The following is a 27,955-nucleotide window of genomic DNA, read 5'->3' as shown; positions in this document are numbered from 1 at the left end:
AAAGTCAGTATATATCTGTAATATGTGTGTTTGTGTGTATGTGTGCGTTTGCTGGACAGAGAGAAATTGTGCATAGCGTGGTAGTAGAGCTTACAGTAAATGGAGACATTTAGGAAAGCAGTACACAGACACAAACACGCGGATCAAAGAGGTTTGAGCATTACAGTACACTGGGGAACAAAAGGAATAGAGAGAGGGAGAGAAGAGGATGTGAGTGAAGGTGAATAGAAACCCCAATCAATATGGCATCCAAGAACAGCTTGAGCTAACGAAGGAGCGCAGAAAGCGGGAGAAAGCGAAGAGAGAGAAAAAAGTAGGTCAGATAATGAGTGGAGAGGGTGAGTGTTTGTGTGGAGGACAGAAAAAGGGAACAGAGCTGTGATAGAACAACACTGGGGGTCAGGACAGAGAGGAGAGACCGTGAATGAGGGAGTCACGAGCTCCTGACCCATACTGACCTCTCAGCCTGGAGGACCTGAAGAGCTCAGGGCAGGGGAGGGGATGAGGTGAGGTCTTGTGGGAGGTTTGGAAAAGGAGGAGGTGATATTGATGTGGCCAAAACATCAGGGGAGGGAAATGATGGGAGGAGGAATGAGGTTGATAGTCAAAAGGGATGGGGGTCAGCTGGCAATCCAGGAACAGTAGGGATTCCTCTTTTTGCTCTCACGAATACTGTACACAACTCCGAAATTGAGTTCACCTCAATACTCACATCAGCTGTGTGTCTCCTTCATAGGCCGTTCTGGTAGCGCACTCACATTTGCGCATGTCACACATCTACCTGGATAACAGGAACATTTATTTTCTTATCACTAACATGTAGCAAAATAAACAACTTCACATTCCTAAAAGCTCCAAATGTGTGCCAGGATAACTGGCACACATTTTGTTTGTACCCTAGGATCATTGGCTAATCCACGCGACCCTGTCTTGAGGATGATTCCCTGTTCAAAATCCAGTTTAGTCCTTTGAAAGAGGAAACACAGGGCTCAACAAATGAAAATCTTTACTACTACTGCTGCACAGACACTGAGAAATATTCTGTGCTGAAAAGGGATTGCTAGGCAGGTTTGTCTCCCAGTGCCCCTACTGTAGGTTTTCTCATGAGAAGCATTTTCACATGTTTTCACACAAATCAAAGATGGTGGATTTCTGTTTCAGTTTCACTGCTGTACAAGGATCAGCTGTACTTTTCTTTATAATGAGTTAAAACGGCTGCTCTGAAAAGGCCTCTTGTGCTTTTGCAGACAGAGAAGTTGCCCAGTGGTGGTATTTGTTGTAAAGGAAATGAATAATGGACCCAAAGCAATTCTTTTTTCTTTCTTTCTTTCTTTTTTTTGGTGCTGCACATACACTGAATTTAAATTCTTGAAAGATAATAATGCAGTCAGCGTGGTCGGGTTGGTAGTCCATGTATGCAACCAGTAAATGAATGTTTCTGTGATACGTGGCTCTTCAGACATCAACGTTGTGCATCGTGATGATTTGACCTTATTTAGCACTGCACTCCTGTAACATTGTTCAGTCATGATGTATGGGTTTGCAAACAGGATCAAAAACCTTGCAGCAGACTAAGAATTAGAATATCTATATATTTCTATTCCATACTGTTTTTTCCTTGTCAAATCTTGGCATCTACATTAGCTACTATGGAACTCATTTCTTGGCAGTTTGCTCAGAGATTTGGGTGTGATCTTTGGTTGGGCCTCCAGCCACTAGCCTCAAGTAGAGATGAAGAGCCAGCTCACCTCTTTCCACAACTGGCCACAACTGATACTGAGTCAAGGAGCATCACTTTAGGCTGTCCATAGCATGTTTTCTTTCTTCTTGTCCACACTGCACGTAGGCATGCAATCTACAGAAATAACCTCCCAAGATCTGTAAACACACCTCGGTGTGCAAATCGAAGCATTCCACCCCGTAAGATTTCATTCTGTGTAACCGTTTGATATAGGCTTAGGACCAGTGTTGCATGTTATTCTGCTGTAACTATAAAATAAATATAGGATGAAATTAGAACAAATTTGGTTGTCAGAATTGACAGGGGTTGCAGAGCACCAGCCATGTTTGTTCAGCTGTGAAAGACAGAATCAAAGTGTCTGCAGTGGCAGAAAGAACCTTGAATTTTGGAACTTTTTGTGAAAATTGCATCTTGATCTGAACGTGCACGCAGCAGTAGTCAAACATGGAATATGCCATCTTGATTATTTTTTTTTTCCAGAAGGCTTTCTAATACCTCAGAGTGCTTGCTGTGGATTGCAATGGATCGGGAAAGATTCATTTTGGTCTCCGAGTGAAGAACAAACTGCTTCGAAATTGTCTGTAAAGATATTTATTGTAACTTAAACAGTAAAATCAAGTAAAATTCTGGAACCACTTATGTAAAATGACTAAATAGCGAGTTCTCCTCCAGGCACGTATGAACACTACAGACTCTGCTGTCACTGCATGTAAATAATGAATTCAGATGATTTCAGTTAGATTGTACTCATATCTTGTGAATCTGAGTCTACATGCCCTTCATTGCATTTTAATATATGCTAGTAAAGCAAAGTGAGCACAAGAATAGCTGTGGGATGGCTTTGGCAGCCTATCATTATGTATATAGCGCAGTTCTTTCATATATATATAAAAAAAACACAGTAAGTGAATGTGGAGGCTTTGAGATGCACGTCTTTTCTTTATGCTCACATAAGCTTTTACATTTATTGTCTCTCTATCAAGTGAAATCGATACATATTGCCGACGCTGAGTACTACCATGCTGTAGAAATGTTTATGACCATGAGCAACATTCCTCCTTCTGTTGCTCTTTGTGTACCTCCATCCTGTCTCCTACAGCCTCAGTTCTGGCTCTCCATCCCTCCCTCCTCTCTTCTCATCCCTACTGCCTCCTTCTTGCTTTCTCACACACATGCACGCACACACACCCACAAACACACACGCACACACACACACACTCTCTCCCTTTCTTCAGCCTCCTCACAGTCCAGATGGCCTAACTGCCCCCACACTCACTCCCCCACATACACTCAGTCCACCATGCGCTCCACCCCACTCCTCCTCTCCCCCTACGGGAACAGCACTCCCTTTCGAGGAATAGACCCCCCCCCCCCCCCCCAAAGAAAAAACAACACCACTACCATTGTTCATAATATATACACACACCTCTCTCTCCCCACACACATACTCTTCCACACTGTCCCTCCACAGACCACAGGCTTATATACGCCCACACAGACACACATACACACACACTGACACAGAAGATCTCGTTCACAATTCTCCTCTTCTGCAGCATAATGACTGATGGGAGCATAGTAGGAATGCTGCTGCTGTAGGTGTGATAAGGTGGCATAAAGTGAAATAGATCAGAACATGACTGTGCTTTGTTGTGGTTGTTTTATTGGTGTCATAAATCCCATAAAACAGATCATTTCATCTCTTTTGATAATGGCGAGTGTTGGAGAATCAGCTCACCGACATCTTTCATCGGTGACTCAGCTGTTGCTAAGCACAGACGGGATCTTTAGAATGCCTTTCAACGAGCTGGTTGTGCGTCTTGTTTGTGTGGTTAGATCACGAGCGCAGACCTACCTGCAGAACCACAGTGGCTCAAACAGAAGCGTGCCTACGTACGTTCATCCTAAATCATCTTCATGACAATTAACTGGTCCGGGGTCAGAGGCGGACCAGGCCAGGGAAGCGCAGAGATGGTTGCCAGGGTAGAGTCGAGTTCAAGAGCAGGGAGAGGTATAAGGGAAGAGGGCTATTGTTGGAGAGTGTGCGTGCGTGTGTGTTCATTGGCCAGGGAATGAAGGATAAAGAGGGGAGAGTTGTGGATGTTTTCTAGGGCCTGCTATGGTGGTGTGTGGGGGTGTAGGCCAGAGGAGGAGGGTGTGGTTAACGGTTCTAGCACTCACAGGAAGCCGTGAGGCAGGGAAAGGGGAAGTGAACCACCCCCACACTGTTCCAAGGTTGTGGCCGTGCTCTCCTCGAGGTCGGAACTAACTGACCTCAGCTTACAACTCCCACCACACCTTTAAACTCTTTAACACACATACACTCACACACACTCACACGCAGAGATGCCCGCAAGATTGGTAGATGATGCACGGTCGCGTACTTTTATACATAATGATTGATTGTTGAACTACATGCCAGTGTTGTGACTGTGCGTTCTACGTTCTATGGTTGTTGTTTGGGTTTTTTTTTTACAATGTAGCAAAACACTTAGCCAGCATTTTTATAAATAATTATATTCATAATTGTGTTTTACATCCACGTTGCTGGAGAAAATTGCTGTAAGTAGGATCACAATGGTGATGTATGACATTTGGCTCTGCAGCTGCAGAGCCGATGATCATCAAAGTATTGCCAGCCATTTTCCAAAGCCTACTACAGGTTACTAGATTGACTACCTCCTACACGATGCACACAATTAAGCACAATGAACGCACAGAAAAATATGGAAACCATCTAGCGATACACTGAAAATTAATTGTTAGAGGCAATCAATCATAAACATTCATTTGCTTCGTCTATTAAAGAAAAGTTACGCACAGTATAGTTAATGGGAACTTATTAGAATAAGTTTTAAAATAGGTGCCTAAAATGTTAGACACATTGTTATAAATCCACTCTGCATGACTTGATTTGGTCACGAGTCTTATGAGAAGATTAAATTTAATGAGATCATATAAAAAAATGTAATTTTCATTGTCGATTTTCATCGCAAGGTTAAGTGTATTTTTGAAAAAATACATTATTATAGATTTGAAATCTTTCTTATCATTTTATATACTTTTTATGCAACTATAAATTAACAGGAAATGTGTTTTACTTTATTTTTTGCCCTATACTTTCATGACACGAGCTGACCTAAACCCCTCCTCTGACCCTCAGAGTTCACTGTGTGCCAGCCAGCTTGTCTCACACTTGGCCACCATCTTCTGGCTTTTCATTCCATACACACATTCATTTCCAGCCAAATGACCACCAGCAACATGGCTCAAACTCTTCAACTCTGGTCGGCTGACTCACAGACAGAATGCTGTGGGGGAACACAGGTTAAAGCTAGGCGAGCCAGCAGGAAAACACACACGCACATCCACACACACTCAAAGAATTTTTTCACTAAGGTTATGATTGAATTAAACATTTATTAATAATTCAAATCAACAAAGCCAATTTTACAAAATACAGACAACAAACATAAACACGTTCTCACCTTCAAGATTAATATATGTGTCAGCGTTTGCCAGAGTGACCCTTGTCATCACCAGTGTTCATAGCGTTACCTTGGTGACCGCATTTAATCTCCCCAGAGACTTCTATCCCAATCTGACCCTTAACCCGGATGAAAGGAATGTCAGTGAGGTCACACACTCCTCCAGTCCATTTTGTACATGACCATTTGCCTCTGAAGGGATGCTTGCAGAATCAGTATTCAGGGATAATAAAATCTTGCATTTTGCATATTGTCCAGATACATTTACTGCAAAACTCTTCTCTCCTATCCCGCCAATTTATTGGCAGTTTGCGTTAAATAAGATTTTAAAACCACCTCCTCGCAAAAATCATGAGAAGCCCCGAAAAACAAAAGAATTCTGCTGCTCTTTAATGAAAGTAAAATTGCCAAAAATACAGATTTTAAAAAGGCACATCAATTTTAATACATCATTGTACGTGAGGAATTTTTCACGCTTGTATTCTGATTTCAATTATAGGTTTTTTTCCCTATAGGTTTTAGATCAAATTACTTATTCATTTCAGTAAATCAGAAGATTATAAAACTATGAAGGCGAGTACATGGTACTGTACATAACTCACAAGAAATACATTTAATGTGGTCATTTTTAAAAGATGTGTGTCCTGCGTCTAAAATATCCTCAGTGCAATTTCCCATTAAAATATTTTTAAGAAATCTTATTTTATTCAAAGTTTTAGAAATGTGCAAAAAAACAAATGAGACATCTCAAGGGAGCAATCTTACAAGCTGAGTGGAGAACGATCTAAAAAATTGGGGGGTTTATTGAATTATAGATTATTAAATTGGGGTACTACATCTGTAGTAAACACGCTGGAAATGATACAGTGAGTAAATATCTTAACTAATTTAAGAGAAATAAATCCTTTTTAAAGACTTACATATTTCACTGACAGTTTCCAAGTCCAGTTACAACTAATTCATTTTATTTGGGCATGTTTAGTTTAAAATATTACAATATTTTTTTTATATTGTTGATCGATTACCGTTTCGGTTAAGATTCTGCTTTAAGCAAGATGATTCAGAACGTGCTGAACTACATTTGTGTGCCAAACAGGCAAATAAACTATTGAGTTGGTGCACTGATTTGTCTTCAGGGATATTAGCCACTTTACTCACTGTATCGATTATATAAATCAAAATCAAAGAAAAGGGAACAGTTAGATATTTTTTGTAAAACAGTAATAAATATAATTCTACTTTAGTTACAGATTCAAAGTGTTTTTAATGTTTTTCTACAGAATTGATGACAAAAAATATTAATAATGCAAAAAAGGTAAGTGCGGCCTAATTTTTTTTTATGAGCTTGTGCAACCCATTTACAATATGCAGGCATCACTTACACTTTGAATATAATTCTCAAGTTTTTTAAAGCATCTTTTACATTTCTCAGCCTTGCATTCTCTTTAAAAAAATCGGAGACAACTTGAACGTTAACAGAGATGTCAAGTCGTCGAACAAGAGGAAGATTTTTTGCTTTATCGGAGCAAACAAGATTCTAGATCATTCTGGATCATCAGAGGTGGATTTTTCTTCAGTATTTTAGAAGAGAAAGCACATGCGCTTACATTATTAATAATAAAACATGCTGAGAGTATATTTTACTTTGGGTCTAATGCTATTTGACCATATTTGAAAAAAGTGTTTGTCCTCAACATTTAAAGAGCAACAACTACTTCATGAAGACATTAAAACAGAATTACTGAATAGGAACATTTAGATTTGATTAAAATTATCATTCTTAATACAATTTCCACAAGAAGCAACAGCCTCTGGTTTTTGGTTACTGTGTACATTGCTCCCTCTACTGGTTAATAATTACTGAAAGAAGCTGTTGTATTCTGTAACTCAACATTAAATATTATGACAATATATTTCTGTTTGAGGAAAAGTGACCTGTCAAACCATCTTTAATATAGCTCATAATGAACTTAGTAAGGGGTTTCTTTGCTGTCAGATTGCAATATTCCCGTTGAGTTAAGAAAACACGAAGGATCTTTGTGTTTTTCAGTTTTTAGCCATGCAATAAAGAGACATAAAGCTTGTGATTGTCAGCGTCCTCAGCAGGTAATTCAAAATCTTGATGCGGGAACCAAATTCCAGCACGGTCCAGGAAGGTTTGGGCTCTTTTTGGTGTTCCTTCTCATACTTTGCTGAGGCGAGTTAGCATTTCATGGGCTGACGAACCTGAGATTGAGCCTATAATCACCATTCTCAGGTTGGACAGTCCTTGAAAGGACTACTCAAGATTTAAAGCGGGACCGGATGTGTTGTTCAGGCCGCTCTGCGAGCCGCCGCATGCAGAGTCCACGCTGAAGGCAAATGTGTACAAAAATAAAATTACTTGACAAAGAAAAGATGAGAATGTGTCTATGATAACACTCCACATGTGATTACACATCTGGAAATATACACCTGTTGATGGATATTCTAGTGAGCTGTTTTTCCATAATTCGGAGGCACAAATATCTACTGTATGACCTCGTGGTGGAGAGCTGAAATCATATTTTGCAGCAATAATATTTTGACCACCAACATTTCTAATTGCTCTGAACTAAATATCACCCAAAGGTAGTTTTTTTTTTCTAAAGCTAAACATAAGAATTTCCGTACAGCAGGTTTATTGATTGGATTCCATTTTGTGGTGTTGTTCTTATTTCCTGCAGGATTATTAAATACATATGAAATAAAATCAAAAAGCAACTCCAAAAGCAAAACCAAACAAAGATCTAATTGAAAATCTAAAAAGTAAATCATTTGTTAGCCACCTGTATAGTTAAAGGGTGTGATTTTGGCGCCACAGGCAACCACCCAGCGAGACTAAAACTGAGAAATTAAAAAACGCTTGAAAAGCTATTAATGGAAACAGCGTCACATTAAGTTTATTGAGGTTACACAATTTAATTCCTGTTCTTGTGATCTATATATGTTATTGTGTTTAAAGCAGCGACGCATACAGCGATTCATCATAGCTCATTTCGGTAGAATACAAGTTTTTAACCTGATGGCAAACACTGCCACAGTGAAAAGCATTCAAACAACATATCTGCCTCACATTTGTGCCATTTTTCTCAGTCAGAAACTCCAGCCATAGATTAACACCACATCTGGCCCCTGTTGTTAGCTAACTTGCACTAAAACCACTCAGAGAGCAATTAAACACTCAGGCAACGGAGCTTAATGCACAAACTAAAACTCATACTAAAAACAACTAAATCACCCTGGCCTGACTTTATGAGGACAGTCCAGTCTCTTAGAATTTTTACTCTCATGATAAACTATGCAGATGGAGAGTGGAGGGGAAGACACACACACACAGAGCGAGAGAGTGAAAGGAGAAGGAGGGAGCGAAAGGGAAAGACAATACTTTACCCTCTTCAACAGACTAATCTAAACCCTCTTCACATGATTCAGAAATACTTCATCGTCTGAATTATTCATCCTCTACTCTCCGCATTAAGCTACTGCTCTGTGCTGGCCTACTCACACCATCTCTTCAACATTTACAACCCAGACGCACTCTCTGCCAGATAACACTTTAACCAAACAAATAACAACCATGAAAAAAACACGGTTCCTTTCCACGATTTCTCAAGCGTAATTACAACAACTTTGGAAAGTCTCATTGTGTGGAAGAGCTTTCATAGTCTCCTCTGTGCAGTCCTTACCCACATGGCAGACTCCTCAGACCCAGTCAAGCAAGACAGGGAGGCAAGCTTCATCTTCATTCAAAGTCAAGACCAAAAGAAGGCACACAGGAAGAGAGCACAGCAACCTGGAGTTAGAAGCTGGTGACATGAGGATGAAAAAGAAACACAGGTCGCTGAGTTTTAACGGCCACCCCTGCTGTCTCTACCAAGCTGTGACCTCATCATGCTCTGTACTACCAATGGAGATGCAACTCACACACGCACAGACGCACACATAGACACACTACCTTCCTGTTTGTCAGTGCTGGTGGTAAACTTTCCACTGACATCTTCATTCAGAGGACCAATCTGAAGTTTTCAAGCATTTAGTCACGTGGAATAAAACACATCTGTGCCGATTTTTTAAAATACACTTGTCATCATCATGATCAAGCAGCAGAAAGGACCAGATTGTTTCAAATTTAAACCAGTTTAGCACATTAGCTCATTTCAGAGCCTACTTAACCTTTGCTGAAAACCTTTAAAATCGGCTGATATTTTGAAGAACCAAACAAGTATACAAATGTTGCTGCTCAGCTTCTTGATATTTGTATCTCTTGCATGTCTTTTGACTGTCCTCCTGCCTTCTAAAAAAAAGAAAGAAAGAAAACACGATGCTTCATGTGTGTTGATATCTGCCCAAGAGGCTGCTGATTTGTAATTGTCCATCAGCCTCATGAAATGCACGTCAATCACACTTTACTGCGGCTGACATCTTGACAGCTGTCAGAGTGATAATTATGGAAAGTGATGGAAGATATCAAGGTTACTTTCCATGAGAAGAGGACAACCACAATATCCTTCCTGTTCATTGAGTGTAGGTAATGTGTCTCTCGTTCTCGAAATGTGTTGATAAAGGTAGAAATATTCACCCTGCTTTATGTTTTTTGCAGGTGTATTTTAATCAGCCAGAGTGGAGAATATTTTCAGATAAGTCGTGGGAGCTGGCAGAATACTAGATTCTGAAATTCACATTTCGCATAAATAAACTGTGAGCAGTTTAAAAGTTGTATTGCACTTTTATTCAATATTTTAAAAAAGCAAAACAAAACCAAACAAAGTCCCAAAAAGAATTAAAATCAAAACATGCAGATGAGTAAAACCCAATGAGGCTACATAACACAATCGGTTCATACCCGTGCACATTTAATGTACATTAACACACAATTAATATTTAAAGGTGAACTTGCTGCGTATGTGACAGAACAGATTTACAGTTTCAGTGCAATGTTTTTGTTTTTTCCTTTGTCGTTTTATGAATCCTTTCCTGAAAAAAGCAAATAACTGTGAAAAAATAGAAAATGTTGTTAAACTGAACACTGTGTAATGGTAATTATGGCCCGGTTTATAATATCAGAAGTTTATAGACAACTTTCCTCAAATATCCCGGACTCGTATACCCGCAAGGATGAAGCGAAGCGCCTCGTGTTTGGCAAACTAAAGCATCATTTTCAGCAAACAGTAAGGAAATGTTAAACAGGCAACGGCATTGACAGATCTCATTCATTTTTAGCGTGACAGTTTAAAGATGAGGCACTATCAGGACTCTTTGTGACCTTTGGATATTTTGAGTTCATATGTCCACAAAAGCCGTTTTTGAACAAACAATCTGATGGGCTGCTGAAAAAAATGAAATAATGGAGGGATAAATTGGGATCTGAGGGACTAAAATAAACACTTCACATAAATGAAGATGACCCATTTTCACTGCAACAAAAAGACGTACGAGTTGCTCGCTGACTGGTCAGGACTATCCATAGTAAAAAAATATGCAAATGAGCGACATTCTGCATAAATACGCACCACAAGTACGCACTTAAAGCCGTATAATGAAAAATGCTTTTCAACATCCTTTTCAACTGGTTAGGTCAGCATCCACAGAGAAGGAAAAGAGTGAACCAGTGAGCTAAAAAAAAAAAGAGAGAGACAAAAAAAAATACACCTACACATTTTCCGATTGAATGGTCCTTCAGAAAGTGCTCATGGCGATGGAAGTTGAGCAACATGAGTTCATGTTCTGATTTTACTTTTGTGAAAGTTGTGAGGAAGGTGCGTGGTAAAAAATAACCTTAAAAAGTTTACTTCTTTTTTTCTTTCTTTTCCTTTTATGTCGCATGCAATTTCACATTCAGTTGTGTCGTCCACAGTACATGGTTTAAGGCTAGAAAAATCTTTTCAGAACATTTCTGCAGAAATCGATAGAGATTGTCACAATTTAAGTGCTAAAACGCTCTGACCTTATTACATTCTGTACAAATAAAAATATATTTAACACAAATTTAAATAACATTATTTAAAAAAACCAAACAGATACAAATAAGCAACATTTTTCTTCTCTTTAGTCTTTTTTTTTTCAACAGCAGCCATACGGGGGCAAATGGTATGTCTTCATATCGTCCAGGAGCACAGCCCTGACTCTCAAAAAGTAAGTCAACTGACAGCAATTGATTTAGTAACTGGGCTCATCCATGTCTTCATCACTCCAGTCAGGCGGTGCGTCTGTTCCAAAATACCGATCTCCAAAGTTTCCTAAAAAACAACAATAAACGACATCGATAAAAAATATAAATACAGTGCTACAATGCTTATTTTTACATTTCAATGACTTTAAAACTGTCCTGTCCTTCCTGCTTCCTCAGCATTGCTCACCTATTCCAGGTATGATGTGAAAGAGATCGTTGACTTTCTTGTCGACAGCCGTGGTGATGATTTTGACCTGCGGGAACGCGTAAGCAACAGAATGGACTCCCATTTCAGCCATGAGCAAAGAAACCAGCAGGATCTTGTCCTCTTGAACATCATGATCCTGAAATTGAAAACACAACTGTGAAAAATGATCTACATGTGCAATTCATTTGCACAGGAGGCATTGGCATTGTTGTGAACAACTGGGTGCACCCACCAGCAGGACTCGCACGGCCATCATGGCAGCAGCTCCAGTGGACACAGTGCAGTCCATTAGAATCACGTGGTCCTCACTGATGTCTTTCGGTAGACGAAGATAATGGAGCTAAAATTGTGCACAGACAGGATGTGGGTTCACGCTAAAATGTGACACATATGACCTACAGCTATATATATACATATAGAAAACCTCTAATATTACAAACAACTGCTTCATGGCAAACTAGGCCAAAGGAGGTTACTGTGAAAATGTGTAAATGTAAAAACTCATATAACCAAAATTGTTTTTGGTTATAGGTTTTTGACAGCATGTGACATTAATGTGGTTTATTACCTCTGGCTCTCCAGTGTCCTGGTTGGTCTGGATGAGGATCTTGCCGATGCGGACGTCTTTGCATACGGCCCTCAGAGCCGGCTCCATGGTCTCCCCGGCTCTCAGGATGGACACCCCTGTGATCTAAAGCAAAACAAAGAGGGGTACAAAAATTAAGCAGAGGTTAATTGCATCAATTTAGTTTCGAGACAAAACTCTTCAGAATGTTTTTCTTTTTTTCTCAATTAAAAATAACGCACAGAGAATATAGCAGGAAGCAAATGGAGTTCACTCACCCTCTTTCCGTGGAAAGTCTTGCCTTCGTAATCCTCTCCCTGGGGGGTCTGCACTATGTGGACCTGAGGTAATATTAAAAATCATAAGAGCTTTAGAACGATGCTATAGTCTACCACAGTAAGGAAAATATACTGTGACAAGCTACAGTGAATGCTGAATTGTCGGTCACGTGCATTTGTGAAATGCACACTGAATGTTGCGATAAAGATATGGAAACTTTCCACTGTGGTGACTTGATAAGTTTCCATACTCATGTGGCAGGCCAATACACTATGTCTATCTGATTTTCTTTGTAGAAGACAGATGGGGAGATTCTTTTTTCCATTTATCAGTGCCTTTTCAGATTTTTCCCCATTTCAGGGCCACACACTGTAGCACAGTCTCCGTGTGTGACTTGTCAGCATCTTTCTATTGAGTGGTTATCTCATGCTTTCTTTCTCCTACACCTCTCTCTATCTGTGGTAGTTTTCCAATTGTTTAAATGCCCTCCTTGGTATAAAGAACGTAACTTAATTAAGAAAGAGTGTAATACAATACTTGAATTGAACCGTTTTGTGTTTGTGTTTGGGACCTGTGAGGGGAGGAAGGAGAGGGCTCGCTCAATCAGCAGCCGCATCAACCTCTTAGAGTAAAAGATGAACTCATCGCGACTGGTCTCCTTGTTTCTAGATGTGATGGTCGAGAAAAGAAGGATCGAAGGTTTATTCGGCAGCTTTCAACCGTCCAGGTTTCCATGAAAACAAATGCAGTTATTAACGGAACAACAATGTGCTTTCTTAGCTTTTACCTGATGATGGTGTGCATGCCCCTGACTTGAGGTGTGCTCTCCAGAACGCTGAGGGTCTGGGGGAGGGGTTGGGCCTGGTGTGCAGAAGCCAGGGCTGCCCTGTAACCACGGCAACAAATAGTAGCGCGGGGGTGGTACACGCCGAGAGCAGCGGAAAAGAGAAAAGATGGACAGACGCATGAGTGCAACACGTGAAAGCCAGTGCAATTAAGACTGCTCTGCACGCATGTGTACAGTATGTGCAAGGTCATACACACACACACACGTGCACATACACACTTTAACACACACACACAGACCTGTGTGTGCATGCAAAAACAGATAAATAAATAACACAAAAAAACCCCACACAAATAATTTTTCAATAGCAGTTAGAGTAAAGTTGATAATGGCAGTGTACCCACAGTAATGGGAGTGCTTGGGAAGAAACACACACACAAAATTGCAGCGCACACAGGGCCAGTTTTGAGTATTTCAGTGGAAAATAACAACACCACAGAGACCGTGATAATGGAAAAATAGATTAATTTGAAAATTATAATTATACAGATACAAATAAAAGATTTAAATGTGCAATATAAACACATGCATAATTAGTTTCCCATGGTAGGGCTGCACTTCTAATATTTCCCCATGTTTGCATGAATAAATATTAGTTCTGAATGCCTTGTTAGCCTCGCTCTACCTTGGACTTGAGGGGAATAGACACGCTTTTACAAATTCTCAGTGATGCAGTGTTGTTCACACTAGACTGACTGCAATGCCACTGAGATACACATTAGCCAGATGCAAAGAAAAGAGAAATCATAGCATGTCTGCTCACATATCCCAGCGAAGTTTCCTCTATGGGGAGGGACACAGATAAACAAAAAAACAAACCAAAAAAAAAACAACAACAGATAAGAGGAAGAAAAATGAGAAAAGACATAAAATCAGGTGGATGAAAAGATTATCGAGAACAGTGAAAAGTGTGACAGCCAGAATTGCAAATGTCAAAAGTCCTTGAACTAAATGACATCAAAATTTAATAGTAATAATAATAATAATAATAATAATAATAATAATAATAATAATGCAATGAGAAAAAGAAACCAACCAAGTGTTAGCTCCGATTTTGATATCTGTACCCATGCATCCCTTGCGTGTATGCGTGGGAGGTGCACAAACTATCGTGTGGCTGTCACTCTTACACTGTGTAGAACAGTAGAAGTTGGTATTTCAGCTCACAGGCCCCAGCACATCCTGTGTCTAAAGACAGACACCAAGCTCACTTCCTCTCTCTCTCTGTCTCAGATACTGTGGCCGACATTCAATGGAAAAACTCAGCGCTTTGTAGTAGGGTATTGGAAACTTTTTCTGTGGCTGAGGTATGCGATAGTCAACAATAGCTGTAGCAAGAGCTTCCTCTCTCTCTCGTTTTCAGTTGTAGTCACTCTCTCTCTTATTCTTGCTGCTGCTGAAAGGAGGGGTCAGTGACTTGACTCATTGGTGTATTTTTAGACACAGAAGGCAGGAAGAGTGTGAGTTGTCATTTCTTTAAAAGGTAGAGAGAAGGAAAACCAACACCTTTACACTGAATGCTGGCTGCACTACACCACTTTCAAACTTCTTATCAGAGTGCAGCTTTTAAATGTTGACAGCAGTTTTCGCACATTTTGATCCACTTCTTCTTATTCTGAGGTGGTGTGGACCGAGTCTTAACCGTGTATTATGTCCCCACTGACAGAGCACTAATTAGCCATATTTGGTTAGCTACAAGATACAAGAATGCCGCCTGGTGACGTGTCATGGCAGCCAGCACGTCGGTGGAAGGTAGAGGTTGGTTTTGCTCTCTTCTGATTTGACATTTATTCTCGCTCTCCCAGTAAAAAAGCTGGTGCAGCAGGGGAACTGGGCAGATGTTGAGGAGAGAACGATATAAAGGATAAAGGCCACTCTACCTGACGCTGAGTTCCCGCTGCAAGCAATGGAGGGATTTGGTGATGAGGGGGAGAGAGTGAGAGAGCAGTCCATCAGCAGCATATGTGTTTCAGTGTGTGTATGTTGTGAGGGAACAAAGCAAACTGCACAGTAGGGCAAAGTGCTCCGACAGCCAAGAGCGTGCCTTTGGTGACCAGTGATTAGTGCATGTTGCACAGCTAATCCCAAAGTGCGTCTAACAGGCCATCAATCGACATTGTGTATGACAAGTATGAAGATAGGGTGTCTTATAAGGCTGTGTGACTAATGCTGCATAATTATGTATTAGGATGTAATGTTTCCACTGTGATTACATTTATTCCTAAACTAAATGCCTGGAGATTAGTTTGGTTTGAATTAATGCAGGACAAATAACCACAGCAAGAGGTTAATATGGTTAAAACACTGAAACCTATTTCTGTCAGCAAGCTCCATCTGACATATTTTCTTTATTTGAGGAAGCTACTTTCAGCTGCTCCCTTATTCACAAGGGGTCACCACAGTGGGGAGCTCTGCATTAGCCGGATGTCCTTCCCCAAAGGGATTTGAGTCTCCTCCAAGGGTCTAACCAGGGATTGTTTGTTTGTGTAAATCACTAAACCACACATATATGCCATATTTAAAGGGCTATATTCATATTCATTCTTCTTCTCAAGTATGAAATGATAAGAAAACAGAAACAGAAGCCCTGTTTTCATAGAGCACATTAAAGAAAACATCATTTAGCCTTCTTGCTTTAAGTGCTTTGGCAGTAGATTCAGAAAATGACTAATAATTAATGATTAAACCTTTCCCCAAAGCACTTACAGACATTCAGCCTCAGTAAAGTTTCTTTCCACTAGAGGGGGTGATCTGCCTTGAAATTACAGGCACATACTGAAGGGGAGCCTGCACATACACCCTCTTATGAATGCAATAACATAACTAGATGTACTGACCCGGAGGCCATCAAGAAAAAGGACAAATGAAAGGTTATAATTCTCCCCCCAAATTAACTATTTAAGTGGCATGACAGATTTTCTGCGTGTGTATTTATATTTATGTCTGTAAGCATGACCTCACTTACCTCCTCCAACTGACTGTGAACATGCTGTACGATCAAGTCGATTGCCACCATGTTGCCACCTCCTGACCGGAAAAAAAAGAAAGCATAAAAATGAGGCTTTAATTTTAAATCTTTTTAGGATTGTTGCTGCTATACTGAACATGTACATGAAAGTATGTTGGTATATACTCACCACGTGGCACCACGATATCAGCCAGTCGCATGGTAGGCTCAATGTATTGTTCAAAAGCTGGCTTAACAAACTTGTTATACTGCTTGATGACCCCCTCGATATCTCGGCCCCTTTCTGTAATGTCCCTCCTCAATCGGCGCACCAGGCGGATGTCAGAGTCTGTGTCCACAAAGATCTTCATGTCCAGCAACTGGAAAAACAAGTTGATTAGATCAACACAAAGTAATATAAGACACATTCACAAACAGATGACATGAAAATAGCGAGCTTAAAATACCAAACTGTATTCAAATTTGTATTTTTAAAGGGTTATTGTGAAAGCCTGCAAGAAATTCTAGAAAAAAATTGAATGAATGAATGAAAGATCTGAAAGCAAAAAATATTTCCTGCAACGTCAATGTAAGTATAGATGAAAAATGAATGAATATTAGATAACTAATGAAAATGTTTGCTTCTCTTTTGCTTACAATGACTTCTGATTTTAACAGACCTTTAAAGGAAAAAACTCATTAACTTTACTGTGTTGCAGTTGATACTGCAGTTATTCAGAACCATTACGTCTTTTAAATCGATGACACTTAACAGTTGAAAAACAAACCTGTCAGCGCCCTCAAGTGGACAAACTATGTACTGCAGATATTTTTTTCTTATCTTTAAATCAATATTCACTTCTCTGCACATATTAGCTGACACACAGTGCATACAAACATATCAGGCTTTTCAATCTATTTACTTATCTTGGGCTATCATGCATATGCTGAATCTATTTTAAAAACCTGCAAATCTTGTCTATGTACACAACATGGGAAAAATAAACAGCTACCTCTTGTTTAATAAAGACCTCTTACACCACTTGTATGTGTTTTCTAAGAGTGTTTTTTTTTATTAGGTAATACATATTTTTGACAACAAAGCTGACAGTAGGACCTTGTATTGGTTTGTTCAGGGCTAATGACCTTCTCTTACCTGCAACAGTTCTTTATCTGCAAAGGCCATGATTCCCTCAAAGATGATAACACTGGCTCCATAAACTGTTTTCTGGGGCAGAGACATGTACATGTAATAACACAATACAATTTACATACCAAAAATGAGAACGAGGGCATTAAAGCACTACACATTAAGTGTGCATGTATTCCAACAATCGTTGTAAGCTCTCAAACTGACTTGCCTCACTAATGTGTGAATGTCTGTGTGTGATAGGATAAAGAGAAGTAGACAGATATCACAATAGCGATCTGTCGGAGACCATCTGGAGATGTACAGCTTTACAATGCAGCTAAATCTATAGAAAAGAGGATTAAAACCTTCTTCGGTAAACAAAAAGGAGGGATTATATGCAAAAATGACACGCTACTTAATAACTTAAAAATACAAAGCCAAATGTTTGGGTCTGTGCATTCATCCTTACCCAGTCCTTTTGTCTCCCGTGAGTTGTAAAGTCATACACAGGGATTTTCACGCTCTTGCCCTGTTTGAGTTTGCGCAAGGTGTGTGTCAGCAAATCAAAGTCAAAGGCATCTGGGTGGTCAAAGTTATAGTCGTTACTGGCAGCCATTGCCTGCTGCTCTGGGGACAGGACCTGAGGATTGCCATGATACTGAAGTTAGAGTATGTCACCACTGCATGCTGCCTTTCAATGCTACAAGATTTCCTGAGAAAATGGCATGAACACATAATAATATTTGCATATCAAAAGAAAAATCTCTTAGTCAACTAACATTACACACGTGTTTTGCAGTACAACAAATGATGCATTCACAAATAATAACGCAAAAACATTTTGGCACAGATCGCTGATCGAGAGCAGAGAAGTTTGGGGACCTAAATTTAGGAGGACATCATGTGCCACAGTGACGTCCGTACGAGGTGGTATGTGCACGCACGTATCTGTCCTTTGGGTGGTTGAACATTAAAAACCCAGTCCTGGTATTTGGCAGTTAATGAACAGCAACACTCCCTTCTCAAATGAACTGGTAACATATTTATGTAATAAACCAATGTTATACTGGAAAAAAAAGCAAAATATAAAAATGCATAGATTAACTGAAAATAAATGGCAATCTTTTGTAAAATGTGGTGAGCAGACCACCACTTGCTGAGGGCTACAGCGGCACTGGTCACTGGTAAATCCCTCCAACTCTGCACAGTCTGATCTGCCGCTGTCAGATTTTGACAGGATTACACAACTAGAGAGTGGGTGGAGGTGTAGAGGGGGCAAGAATGATGGCTCTTGCTACACTGTTCACTACATCTCTTTTTCTCTCCCCCTAACACCCATCACTGTGTTTTCATCCTTGTTTTCAGCACTGCCTCCTTATATTTTATCTACTCTGTTTCTTCTCTCTCTCTAATCAAAACCTCTTTTTCTCATTTTCCCTCTGGGATCCAAAGGAAATGTTTCCTTTTCTCTTTCACCCTGTTTCCTGCACTCAGGCTCGCTTTTCTTTAGCCTTCCTTTAGGCCCCTGGGTGGTTAACAGCCATTCAAGACAAAAGTGATAAGAACAGAGTTTCTTGGACCTATCACATGTCTTATTTATAACTCTAAACACTTATTTAGACATGCAGCAACATTTAAAAATTCAGATAACTTTTAACAACTTCACAGATACAGTGACAAATGTATCACTGCATGCAAAAGGACATATACGGTTTTGTAGACACCACAGAAATACCTTGTAAAAAGAGTCCATTGAGAGTAGTACAACCCAGGGTACATCTAAAGCTTCTATGATTTTCCTTGCTACAGTTGTCTTTCCTGAAGCGCTGCCACCACACAGGCCTGAAATTAAAAATTGACAAACAGCCATTGAGTAATAACTTCCTTCCAGTTAAATTACAAAAACAAAAGAATTTAGGCAAGTTGACATGGTCAAGATGATCTGCAGACGTTTAAAAAGTTCATCAGAATTGGGAAGAAAGTTGAAATGACTAATAGGTATGGTTTTACTGTAATTATTTCACAAACTGCTTATCTACTGGGATTTTCCCACACAACCATCTCTAGATTTTACAGAGGATGACCCAAAAATAGAAAATCTGATGCTACAGTTTCCAGGGGTCAACAAAACTGGAAAAAAGGAAATTGGAAAAACGTCTGCTGTGACGTTCAGATGGCAGAGTCAGAGGTTTTCAGAGCTTAAGGCTACCTTGGAGTGAATAAATGCGTGATGTTAGGGGAACTGTTGAATCTATTATCTGTTATGGTATCACTACATGGTTTGAAAACCTTTCTGTCAAGCTCAGATCCCAAATTCAAAATCTGATTCAAAGATAGTTAAAATTACTACGGACAAAAATGACATCCTTTATAATGATTATGAGTTGATGTCTTCAGGAAAAAGGTACAAAACTGTGAGTTGGAGTTACATTTTCTCTGTGAGTGTTTGCATATGTGTGTTATTTTACATGATGTGTTTCCCTCGCTTGTCCAAGGTAAATTTGTCCCCAGAGGACAATAGAGGCTAATCTAATCTAACCACCCTGCCTTCAGGGCGGTGTAATGATGTGGCGGATATTTTCTTGACAAACTTTGGACTCCTTAGTAGCGACTTGAGCAATGTTTAAATGCCACAGTCCAAGTATTGTTACTGACCATGTTCATGTGGTCACATTTTCCAGCAGGAAAATGTGCCGTGTTACAAATCTCAACTCATCTCAAAGTGGATCCTTAAGCATGACAAGGAGTTACTCAAATGGCCTCCACAGTCACAGATCAATGCAAGTGAGAAAACACCTTTGAGATGTGCAGCCAACAAATCTGCAGTAACTGTGTCATGCTGTCATGTCAATAAAAAAAACAAGCGCTTTGAGTGCTGAGGTAAAATAGCGCTATATAAGAATCAGTCCATGTCAATGTGGACAAAAATCTCTGAGCAATGTTTCCAGTACTTTTTTCAATCTATGTCATGAATTAAGGCTGTTCTGAAGGCCAAAGGAGATCCAACCTGGTACCAGCAAGGTGGCCCTAATAAAGTGTTTGGTAAGTGTACCTTCACTTGGTGCAAACATGCTATCAGTAGTTTGACTAGTTTGGCAAGACTTGTTTGAGTGCATTGTGAGGTTGCTTTAGGCTATTTTAAAAAGGCATGCAGAAACAGAGCCAATAACATTCTTCAACATAAACGTTCTCTTTATTCCTATTTTTCACAAAGTCTCTCACACATTAGTTCAGCACTTCCTGATAGCAGGGCACACCCATCTTTAACATACTTGGATGGATCTGCTTTGCTCCATCCAGTGAGAAATTGTGAGTTAATGCCCTTTATCACTAGTATAGCAGGGCTTTCCTGTATTTAAAAACACTCTGCCAAAGAGGAAACTCTCCAGTTTGTGAAAAACAACTAATTTTAACCAGTGCATCTCTAACTGGGCTTAGGTTTCTCAAGCTTTCTTCTTCATAAAATGGTCAAATACGCCAAGAAAATGCCTTACCTTACCTTAAATAAGGTAATGACAACTTTGTGCCACAACTATATGGGAAGAAATTATGCTAATGTGTGCATTCCCTGAGTTTTCTAAACATTAAAAATTTTCACTTATACAAAGTATAAGGTTAGTTTATAAACAATTATTCATTAGTTTCCTAAATTTAAAGGTACAATCCGAACATATTTATAATACTTTAGATGAAAACTCACCGCTTAATCTAAGCTGGGGCTCTGACAGGTCATAGATCTTTATGATGTCTAAATGTCAAACACAGAAAGTCATTCTTCTTACCAATGACAAATGCCTCTTTGGACTGTGTTCCATGCTCGTTGTACCAGGGTGGGCGACCAGCAGTGTAGATTGTTCGTTTGGAGGTGCGTAGCAGAGGAGGCTCTGACTTACACTGGCTGGTTGTCCTTTTCCTGGGCGAGAGGCCTGTGCTTACCGAGGGGAGGAGACGGTCGAGTGATCCCTCGCCACCTCCACTGCAGATGAGAAACATGACATTACTCTCTGGTACACAGGAAGCAACTTTCCTTCTTGTCACTGCATTTTTCTGGGTTTCATAAAACCTTTTGCGTAGCAGTATAACGCCAACATTCTCCATCATCACATCTTCTCCACCTGTATATAGTAAGACACACTGAACCCGAATGTGCTGTGTCATGATTTCAACTTCTAACATCGGTGAGCGTTCATGGAAAGGTAACGAGGTAAAACAACAGAATCAAGGCAATAACATACCAATGTAATATACAGGATCAGTCCCACTGAAATAGCAATCTCTTATTTGGTATAGCCTTGTTGTCCCCTTGTATCTAATGCCCGGTGACACATTAGACACACAGAGACAGACATTGTTTGTGGCATGTAACCATGCAATGGATGAACAGATTGACTAAAGAAAGGCGGCCCAGTTAGTTACCAACAAAACAGCAGTGTAGCATTTTCCCTCCTGTCACTGGTTAATTTTTCAACCTGTCAACTTTGTCCAGTCTTGTCCAGTGTAACTGCTGCAGGTACTAATGTACAGATGGTATAATATATTACATCTAAAGCTCCCCATAACCATAAGAGAATTATAGAGTCAAAGTGATGGATTGTGTTTTCATAGTCCATTGTATTTTACCAATTGAAAGGATCAGGTATCCGCCACTGGAAAGACAGCATGCTAGAAAAGCAGGTGGTTACAGTACCTAAAAACACCTACAGAACATGTTAGAAGTGGAGAAATGTTGATTCAACTAATCGAATAGTCCTGTGATCAGTTTTACGAGCGAAAAGATTGCTGCAAAAAGGCCCTCATAAACAAATGACAACAAGCCAATTCAAAACAGGTACAAGGTGCTTAGGCGAGCGAGGCATGGAGTGAATTTGCATTGACTTATTCAAACTACACCTGATGGTCTCTCATCTGTTCTGTAAGATAGAAGAAATTAAGAAAGAAATTTATGTAATACCCATTGCAAGAGTTTTGTGTCTAAACTGCAAACAGCTGCACATATGGGCTACTCTTTCACTATTGTAAGTTACTTAACCTATAATGACTAAGTTTAATGTTGTGCCTTTACAAATCATTCGGCAGTTGTGAGTAACTGGAATTCAGAGCAGAGAAAAAACTTGGTACAAAGAACTGGTCGAGCAGATTGGTGAGCAACCTCTCTATTACTTCCTCTAAAACAACAGCCTCACTTCTCTTACATAACTCTATTTTGTCAGCGTCTCAAGAATCTGCTGTGCCGCTGACGTTTGATAAACAAAATATTGCTTTTTTAGGAAAATGCCACTCGATTAGCGAAGCAATCTAAAGTCGCTCAACGATTGCCGCCCACAATCATCATGAAAACAACTGCTGCGTTCATTGTTTAACAAATACAACGTAACATCTGTGTGCGGTATGCCTAACTGAGCAACAGTTGGAACACTTACTGCATTATCCGAGCCATCCACACTTCACCCAGTGAAGACTGTAAAAAGCCAGCGGCCATAACTATAGCGGCGTTTGTAATAAACAAGTCTTAGATCTTCCTCTGTTTTCCAGTCAACTGTCAGGCTCCACACATTTATATAGGTCATATACCTGCCCAGGTGGACTGCCAGGAGCTCAGAAGAGGAGCAAACAAGAGAGAACAAAGATTTATCTTATCTCACCAGGGTCACCTGGTTAGAGGGAGCCAGGGAGCAGAGTGGGAGACTGCTGAGAGCGTGCGCAGGACATAGCTCACTGAAGTATGGTTATCAGTTAAAACCCAACTAGTGTGCAATAAAAGATTAGCTTAGCTGACTGTGCTGAATCATGTCCTTGTTCTGTGGTTACACTTACAGTACCCAGTGCTTCAAAACATTACATGAATGCACCTTTGTGATAAGAAGTTATAGTGTGGGGTACCTGAGAAGGCCCTTATGAAGCAGACATCTAAGCCTTATGGGCAGCAGATTGAAGGATAATATTAGCAGCAAATCAAGACGCAACGTCACATCTAATGTCAGTAAAGCGACATGTTTTTCTTTACTTTCTCCACAATGGCTCACACAAAGAGTAAATTAACACAACCTAGCTGCATAAAGTGACTACTGTTTCACATCAGCTTGTTCATTTGTCCAACAAGATTTCATAAAAAACGAGTATGTACAAGTACGTAACACTACTGTAATGTCAGTGTAAAATTCTCAGTTTAAAAAAAACTTTACGGTTCCTCACATCACGTTTGCACTTAGAAGGTGCCACATTTCCTAAAGTATGTAGACAAAAACCTAGAGGGTATAAACAAGTGAGCTTCAACTTGGAGTTGTCTTTCCTGTTTATCCAGACTTTTAAAAGCATTAGCTGTACACATTTTAAGGACATTTAAACTACAGACAGGAATAAAGTTGCCCAGGTCACCTAAGGAGTACATTAAAGGAAATAAAATGCACTTACCTGCCATCAGATCTTAGCGTCCAACAGCCAGATATTCTAGCTCCTGAGTAAGCTGGTAGAGTGTTCATAACTGGGAAGCTTCCAGTGTTTGTACTCCAAAAGTTGTGTTTTAATCCTATACTATTGTCAGCCGGTATACTCAGTGTACATATTCATATGCACTCAAACACACACTTAACAGCGCTCCTCTCTGGAGCATCACATCCAGAGAGGTGGCGACAGAAGGTGGTTAATATACATGGGAATCGGCTTGGATGAGAAACGAAACTTTAAACATTTGCTTAGCTTTCTATTTCTTCCATTCTCTCAACAGAGCGAGAGAGAAGGCACTGCAGCTTGGTAGAGGAGGCGCACTCAGTGTGAAACTACAGCACAGCATTTCCCTCCTCTTTCACTAACTCGCTGCTCCTCCCATTAGACGCCCAGCCAACAAACATAAGAGGATAACCTGCCCTCCAGATTATGTTCATTAGGGTGTATTAATAGCACCGGGTTAGAACCAGACCACACCACTCCTGGTACACACACGCACACACCCACATATATAAACACACACAGACACATGCCAAGCTTGGGTCATCTGTCTTTGGCAGTCAGTGTCGCAGTATGTGGCCGGAGGTGAAAGAGGAACCAGAAGAGAGTGACAAGAGAAGAAACAAACTAGAGGGTGGAAAAAACAACCCAAAACAAGACAAAACAGAAATAAATAACAAGAGTGCAGCGCAGTCACACAGCCAGCCATTATTCTCCTCTGATGTTGATGCAGTTGGCTGAATTCACAACAGAGACGCCTCAGGCTGTGTTGGGGAGGTGAAGAGAAATTGAAGGGGGTGCGGGGATGACAGAGGGGAAGGGTAGAGGGGAGCTGATGTGCTTTTACCCTGTGGGGACATACAGTGCCTCTGTGTGCCTTATACCGAGTCTAGAGATGTCAGCACCACAGCAAACACACACACACACGCCCGAAGAGCAAAGTCCCCTCCCTGTTTTCACTCACAGTGAAGACTGGGGAATAAACAGCATGATGAAACCCAACACTACCACTGCTGCTCTATCAGCTGACGGTCTGGGGAACAGCCCTGGGAAACGCACACAGACACACACACACATGCACGCCATTCCACTCCTCCCTAGCCACAACTTGTACAGACAAACAAATCATTATGCTCAGAGTTCAGAGGAGATGGACTAATTGCTTTTCAGTGCACAGAAAAACAATCAAGCAGCTTAGAGAAGCTACTAGCTATAATACAAAGCAACATGAAAGCTTTTCCAAATATTTTGGAACATGGATTCTGACCAGACTTCATTTCTCTTTATTCACTTTTTTATATTATACAGGGGACCAACAGGGGAAAGAGAATTGAGTGTTCTCCTCTAATCTGAACTGTAATGGTTTGGTAGTGTCACTGTCGCTTTAATCTTCATCGAGAGGACAGCTGCAGAGCAAGAAAGCCACATCGAAACAAGAAGCCTGAACTGGTTTCTATGCCAAACATTCAGCCATCTCGCTATGGCGACAGTGATGCACAGGAGGCTTACAAAGTCTCGGCTGCAATAACACTTAACCTAAAACTAATACTGTAAACACACTATAATATAAGCTAAACGTATTAGTAACAGCATGTAATGCTGACTTTACTTACTAATTTAAAAAAAAAGTCAAATATATTCAGTGATAAAGGGAGGTTGCAGTGCATAGAACCTTTGCCTTGCAGAGCTCTCGACTGGCCCGGTACTGCCTCAATTAACAGTTTATGGTGCCTCTGTGTTAGGTTATAGTTTAGTGACCAACTGAGTTCTGTCATACAACTATATTAATATCAGCGGTCATACATTTAATAATGTGAGTATAACTTTAAAGCCTGCGAGCCACTAAGGTTGACGTCTAGAAGAGCAGGAACTTCTCTGTTCCGGACACACCAATACAATACCGCCCTCTTGTGGAATAACGAGGTATTGAACATCTAAGGCAGACCAGCAGCTGACAAACAACTGGACCAAGTGCTTCAGCTTGAGTCTTAGTCACCTAACCCAAATGTTATTCTGTTCCGTTACCTTATATATCCCATAGGAAGATGACATTTGCCAGAAATACCCGCTTTACTCACGCCGCAGTACCTCCAGAAAACACCAAGGCGCGTGCTTTCCACCTCTGCTAAAAGAAAGCTCTCTTAGTCCACTTTCTCTGCTTTAAGCTAGCTCTCCAATTCTCTCTAGCGATTCCCATTACACGTTAAAATAGGTGAGCATGTTTCAGTTAACAGTGACTGCTTGGTAAAGACGTGTTTGATGTGATTTCTTCGCTTCCGAAGATTACAATGAAGTAAAGCTACGAGGCAACCTCGTGTAAAATAAGATGACAGATCGTAAAGCCAAAGAGAGGGAGAGAGAGTGGACAAAAAGAGAGACTCAAAAAGCAGGCCTCGGGTTTATTATATTTATAATAAACTAATAATTATACTGTAACTTCTAGACTGCTGTTACATTTATCAGGCGTATTATATATTAATTACTGTACCACTGGGACGTACAGTGTAACAGGTCGTGTTTCCGTAAAGATGCTTAACCCAACTGCCAGGATAAGATGAAAAAAAAAAATGCATCCAGTAACGTCATAATAATGTACTATAATACCAAAGGTTTCCGAAGCAATCTACAAACTCTATACCTGTTCGATACAGAGGAAGTTTTCGCTTCGCTGTCCATCGTTGAGCGCCTGTCTTCCACGCTAACCACAGACATTTCTGCCCTGTTGACAATCAGGTGTTAAGAGCGCAGTCACAGCTGAGGCATCATGGGACTTGTATTTCTTCAGTGGAATCTCTTTCAGCTTCGCGGCTGCACTTGGACTTCAAGCCCCAGAATGCACGTGATCCGTTTTTTCTATTCACAATAAACAGCATGTACTTTTATTTTAAGCTTACAGGGCCTTTTACAGGCCACGTGTAGGTGGGAGTGGAGATGAATCTTTTTAGTCAGTTTTTAAATTTTAGTTTTGCTTCATAATCTCTCTCCAAATCTAAATAACTTTACAGTGCTGTGTCTTGAGCCACTCCTATGTCCTTATATTTTGCTTCCAAGAAACCAGACTTTCTGGTAATTTTTTAAAGCAGTCTTGAGCAATAGTTCTCTTAAAGTCTTTTAAATGATTTTCAGTCCAGTTCTTGTACCTTAACATTTTCAGAAGAATGTTATTTGTTTGTTAAACCACTTAACACTGACCTACTAATGGAAAACAAACAAACAAAACAACAAAAAACCACCTATATCAAGGAATGAACCAGTGTTGTGACAGCACTTTGTTCAGTGTCTGTTGTGTTTCAGTGCACAGTATAAATAAACTGGCTTGGCTTGACTTCTTTGAGAAATTAAAAGAAAGCTTTCCTAACAGAGTTCAGGCTGTGTTGGTGATTGAAGGTGGACATTCCAAGCTTTTTAGAGTTATTTTCACCTACACTATTTTCCAGGAATTTTTGTACATTTCAATAAATCTCAGCCCCAAATTTCCAGTTTCCTAGCAAAATATAAAGAAGTGAGGGGTGGCTCAGTGAGGGGTTGTGCACAGTACTGTACAAATATATATTTCCTTTTTTTCATGAGCACAATTAGTGGCAACTAAGTGCAGCTTTAATAAACTATGAACAAGTGTGATAAAAGCCAGTATTAGATAAAATTGTAACCCTAATTATTCAGCTGCATTTAAAAAAACATTTATGCACTAAGGCAGGGGTGTCAAACTCAAATACACAGTGGGCCAAAATTCAAAACTGGAACAAAGTCGCGGGCTAACGTTAATATTTATTGAAGAAAAAAATCTTCCTCCAGATATAAGAATGAGTCTTTATGGACTCAAACAAGTTTAGCTGAAAAACTGAATATGGAACAGCAAAGCTTAATACTAAACAATATATATATTAGCTGTATAATACCAGCAGGCCAGCTCTAATAGTAATTTGGTATGGCTTCGCGGGCCAAATGTAATTACGCTGCGGGCCAAACTTGGCCCGCGGGCCAGAGTTTGACACCTATGCACTAAGGGCTCCTTTTAATGTGTGATGTTGGTTTGAATATATATAGTCTATTGTCTGTACTTGGCTAAAAGGACTATTAATCTTATTTCACAGCCTTGTGTTTGTCAAAATAT

At 40.0% G+C, this 27,955-nt stretch overlaps 1 protein-coding gene across 5 annotated transcripts; it reads right to left on the bottom strand.

The window, feature by feature from the left end:
* Positions 1 to 9,956: 9,956 nt before the first annotated feature.
* On the bottom strand, positions 9,957 to 26,615 carry uckl1b (uridine-cytidine kinase 1-like 1b). Of its 5 annotated transcripts, none has more exons than XM_004546002.5 (15): positions 26,480 to 26,615; positions 21,180 to 21,373; positions 19,133 to 19,239; positions 17,867 to 18,037; positions 17,422 to 17,493; positions 16,456 to 16,645; positions 16,284 to 16,345; positions 15,199 to 15,215; positions 13,259 to 13,357; positions 13,043 to 13,136; positions 12,471 to 12,533; positions 12,196 to 12,318; positions 11,860 to 11,967; positions 11,607 to 11,763; positions 9,957 to 11,486 (listed from the first exon to the last, which is right to left on the bottom strand). In XM_004546002.5, exons 1-15 carry the CDS (start codon positions 26,551 to 26,553, stop codon positions 11,407 to 11,409), a joined length of 1,611 nt encoding a protein of 536 aa, XP_004546059.1. In that variant the 5' UTR covers positions 26,554 to 26,615; the 3' UTR covers positions 9,957 to 11,406. The 5 variants fall into 5 exon arrangements, with proteins under 5 accessions (XP_004546059.1, XP_004546058.1, XP_004546060.1 ...); XM_004546001.5 differs by lacking the exon at positions 15,199 to 15,215 and adding an exon at positions 14,082 to 14,101; XM_004546003.6 differs by lacking the exons at positions 15,199 to 15,215; positions 26,480 to 26,615 and adding exons at positions 14,082 to 14,101; positions 23,809 to 26,427.
* Between the last annotated feature and the right edge of the window lie 1,340 nt (positions 26,616 to 27,955).

This window comes from Maylandia zebra, linkage group LG20, assembly GCF_041146795.1.
Source record: "Maylandia zebra isolate NMK-2024a linkage group LG20, Mzebra_GT3a, whole genome shotgun sequence".
Classification (NCBI taxonomy): Eukaryota; Metazoa; Chordata; class Actinopteri; order Cichliformes; family Cichlidae; genus Maylandia; species Maylandia zebra.
This window is presented reverse-complemented; position numbering and strand designations above follow the sequence as displayed.

Coding starts and splice junctions, on each gene's coding strand:
- uckl1b (XM_004546001.5), bottom strand. CDS start 26,553: ATGTCTGTGGTTAGCGTGGAAGACAGGCGCTCAACGATGGACAGCGAA. Junction 19,240..21,179: donor CAAAGAGGCATTTGTCATTG/GTAAGAAGAATG, acceptor TTTTAATTTCAG/GCCTGTGTGGTGGCAGCGCT. Junction 13,358..14,081: donor AGGAAACTTCGCTGGGATAT/GTGAGCAGACAT, acceptor CCGTGGTTACAG/GGCAGCCCTGGCTTCTGCAC.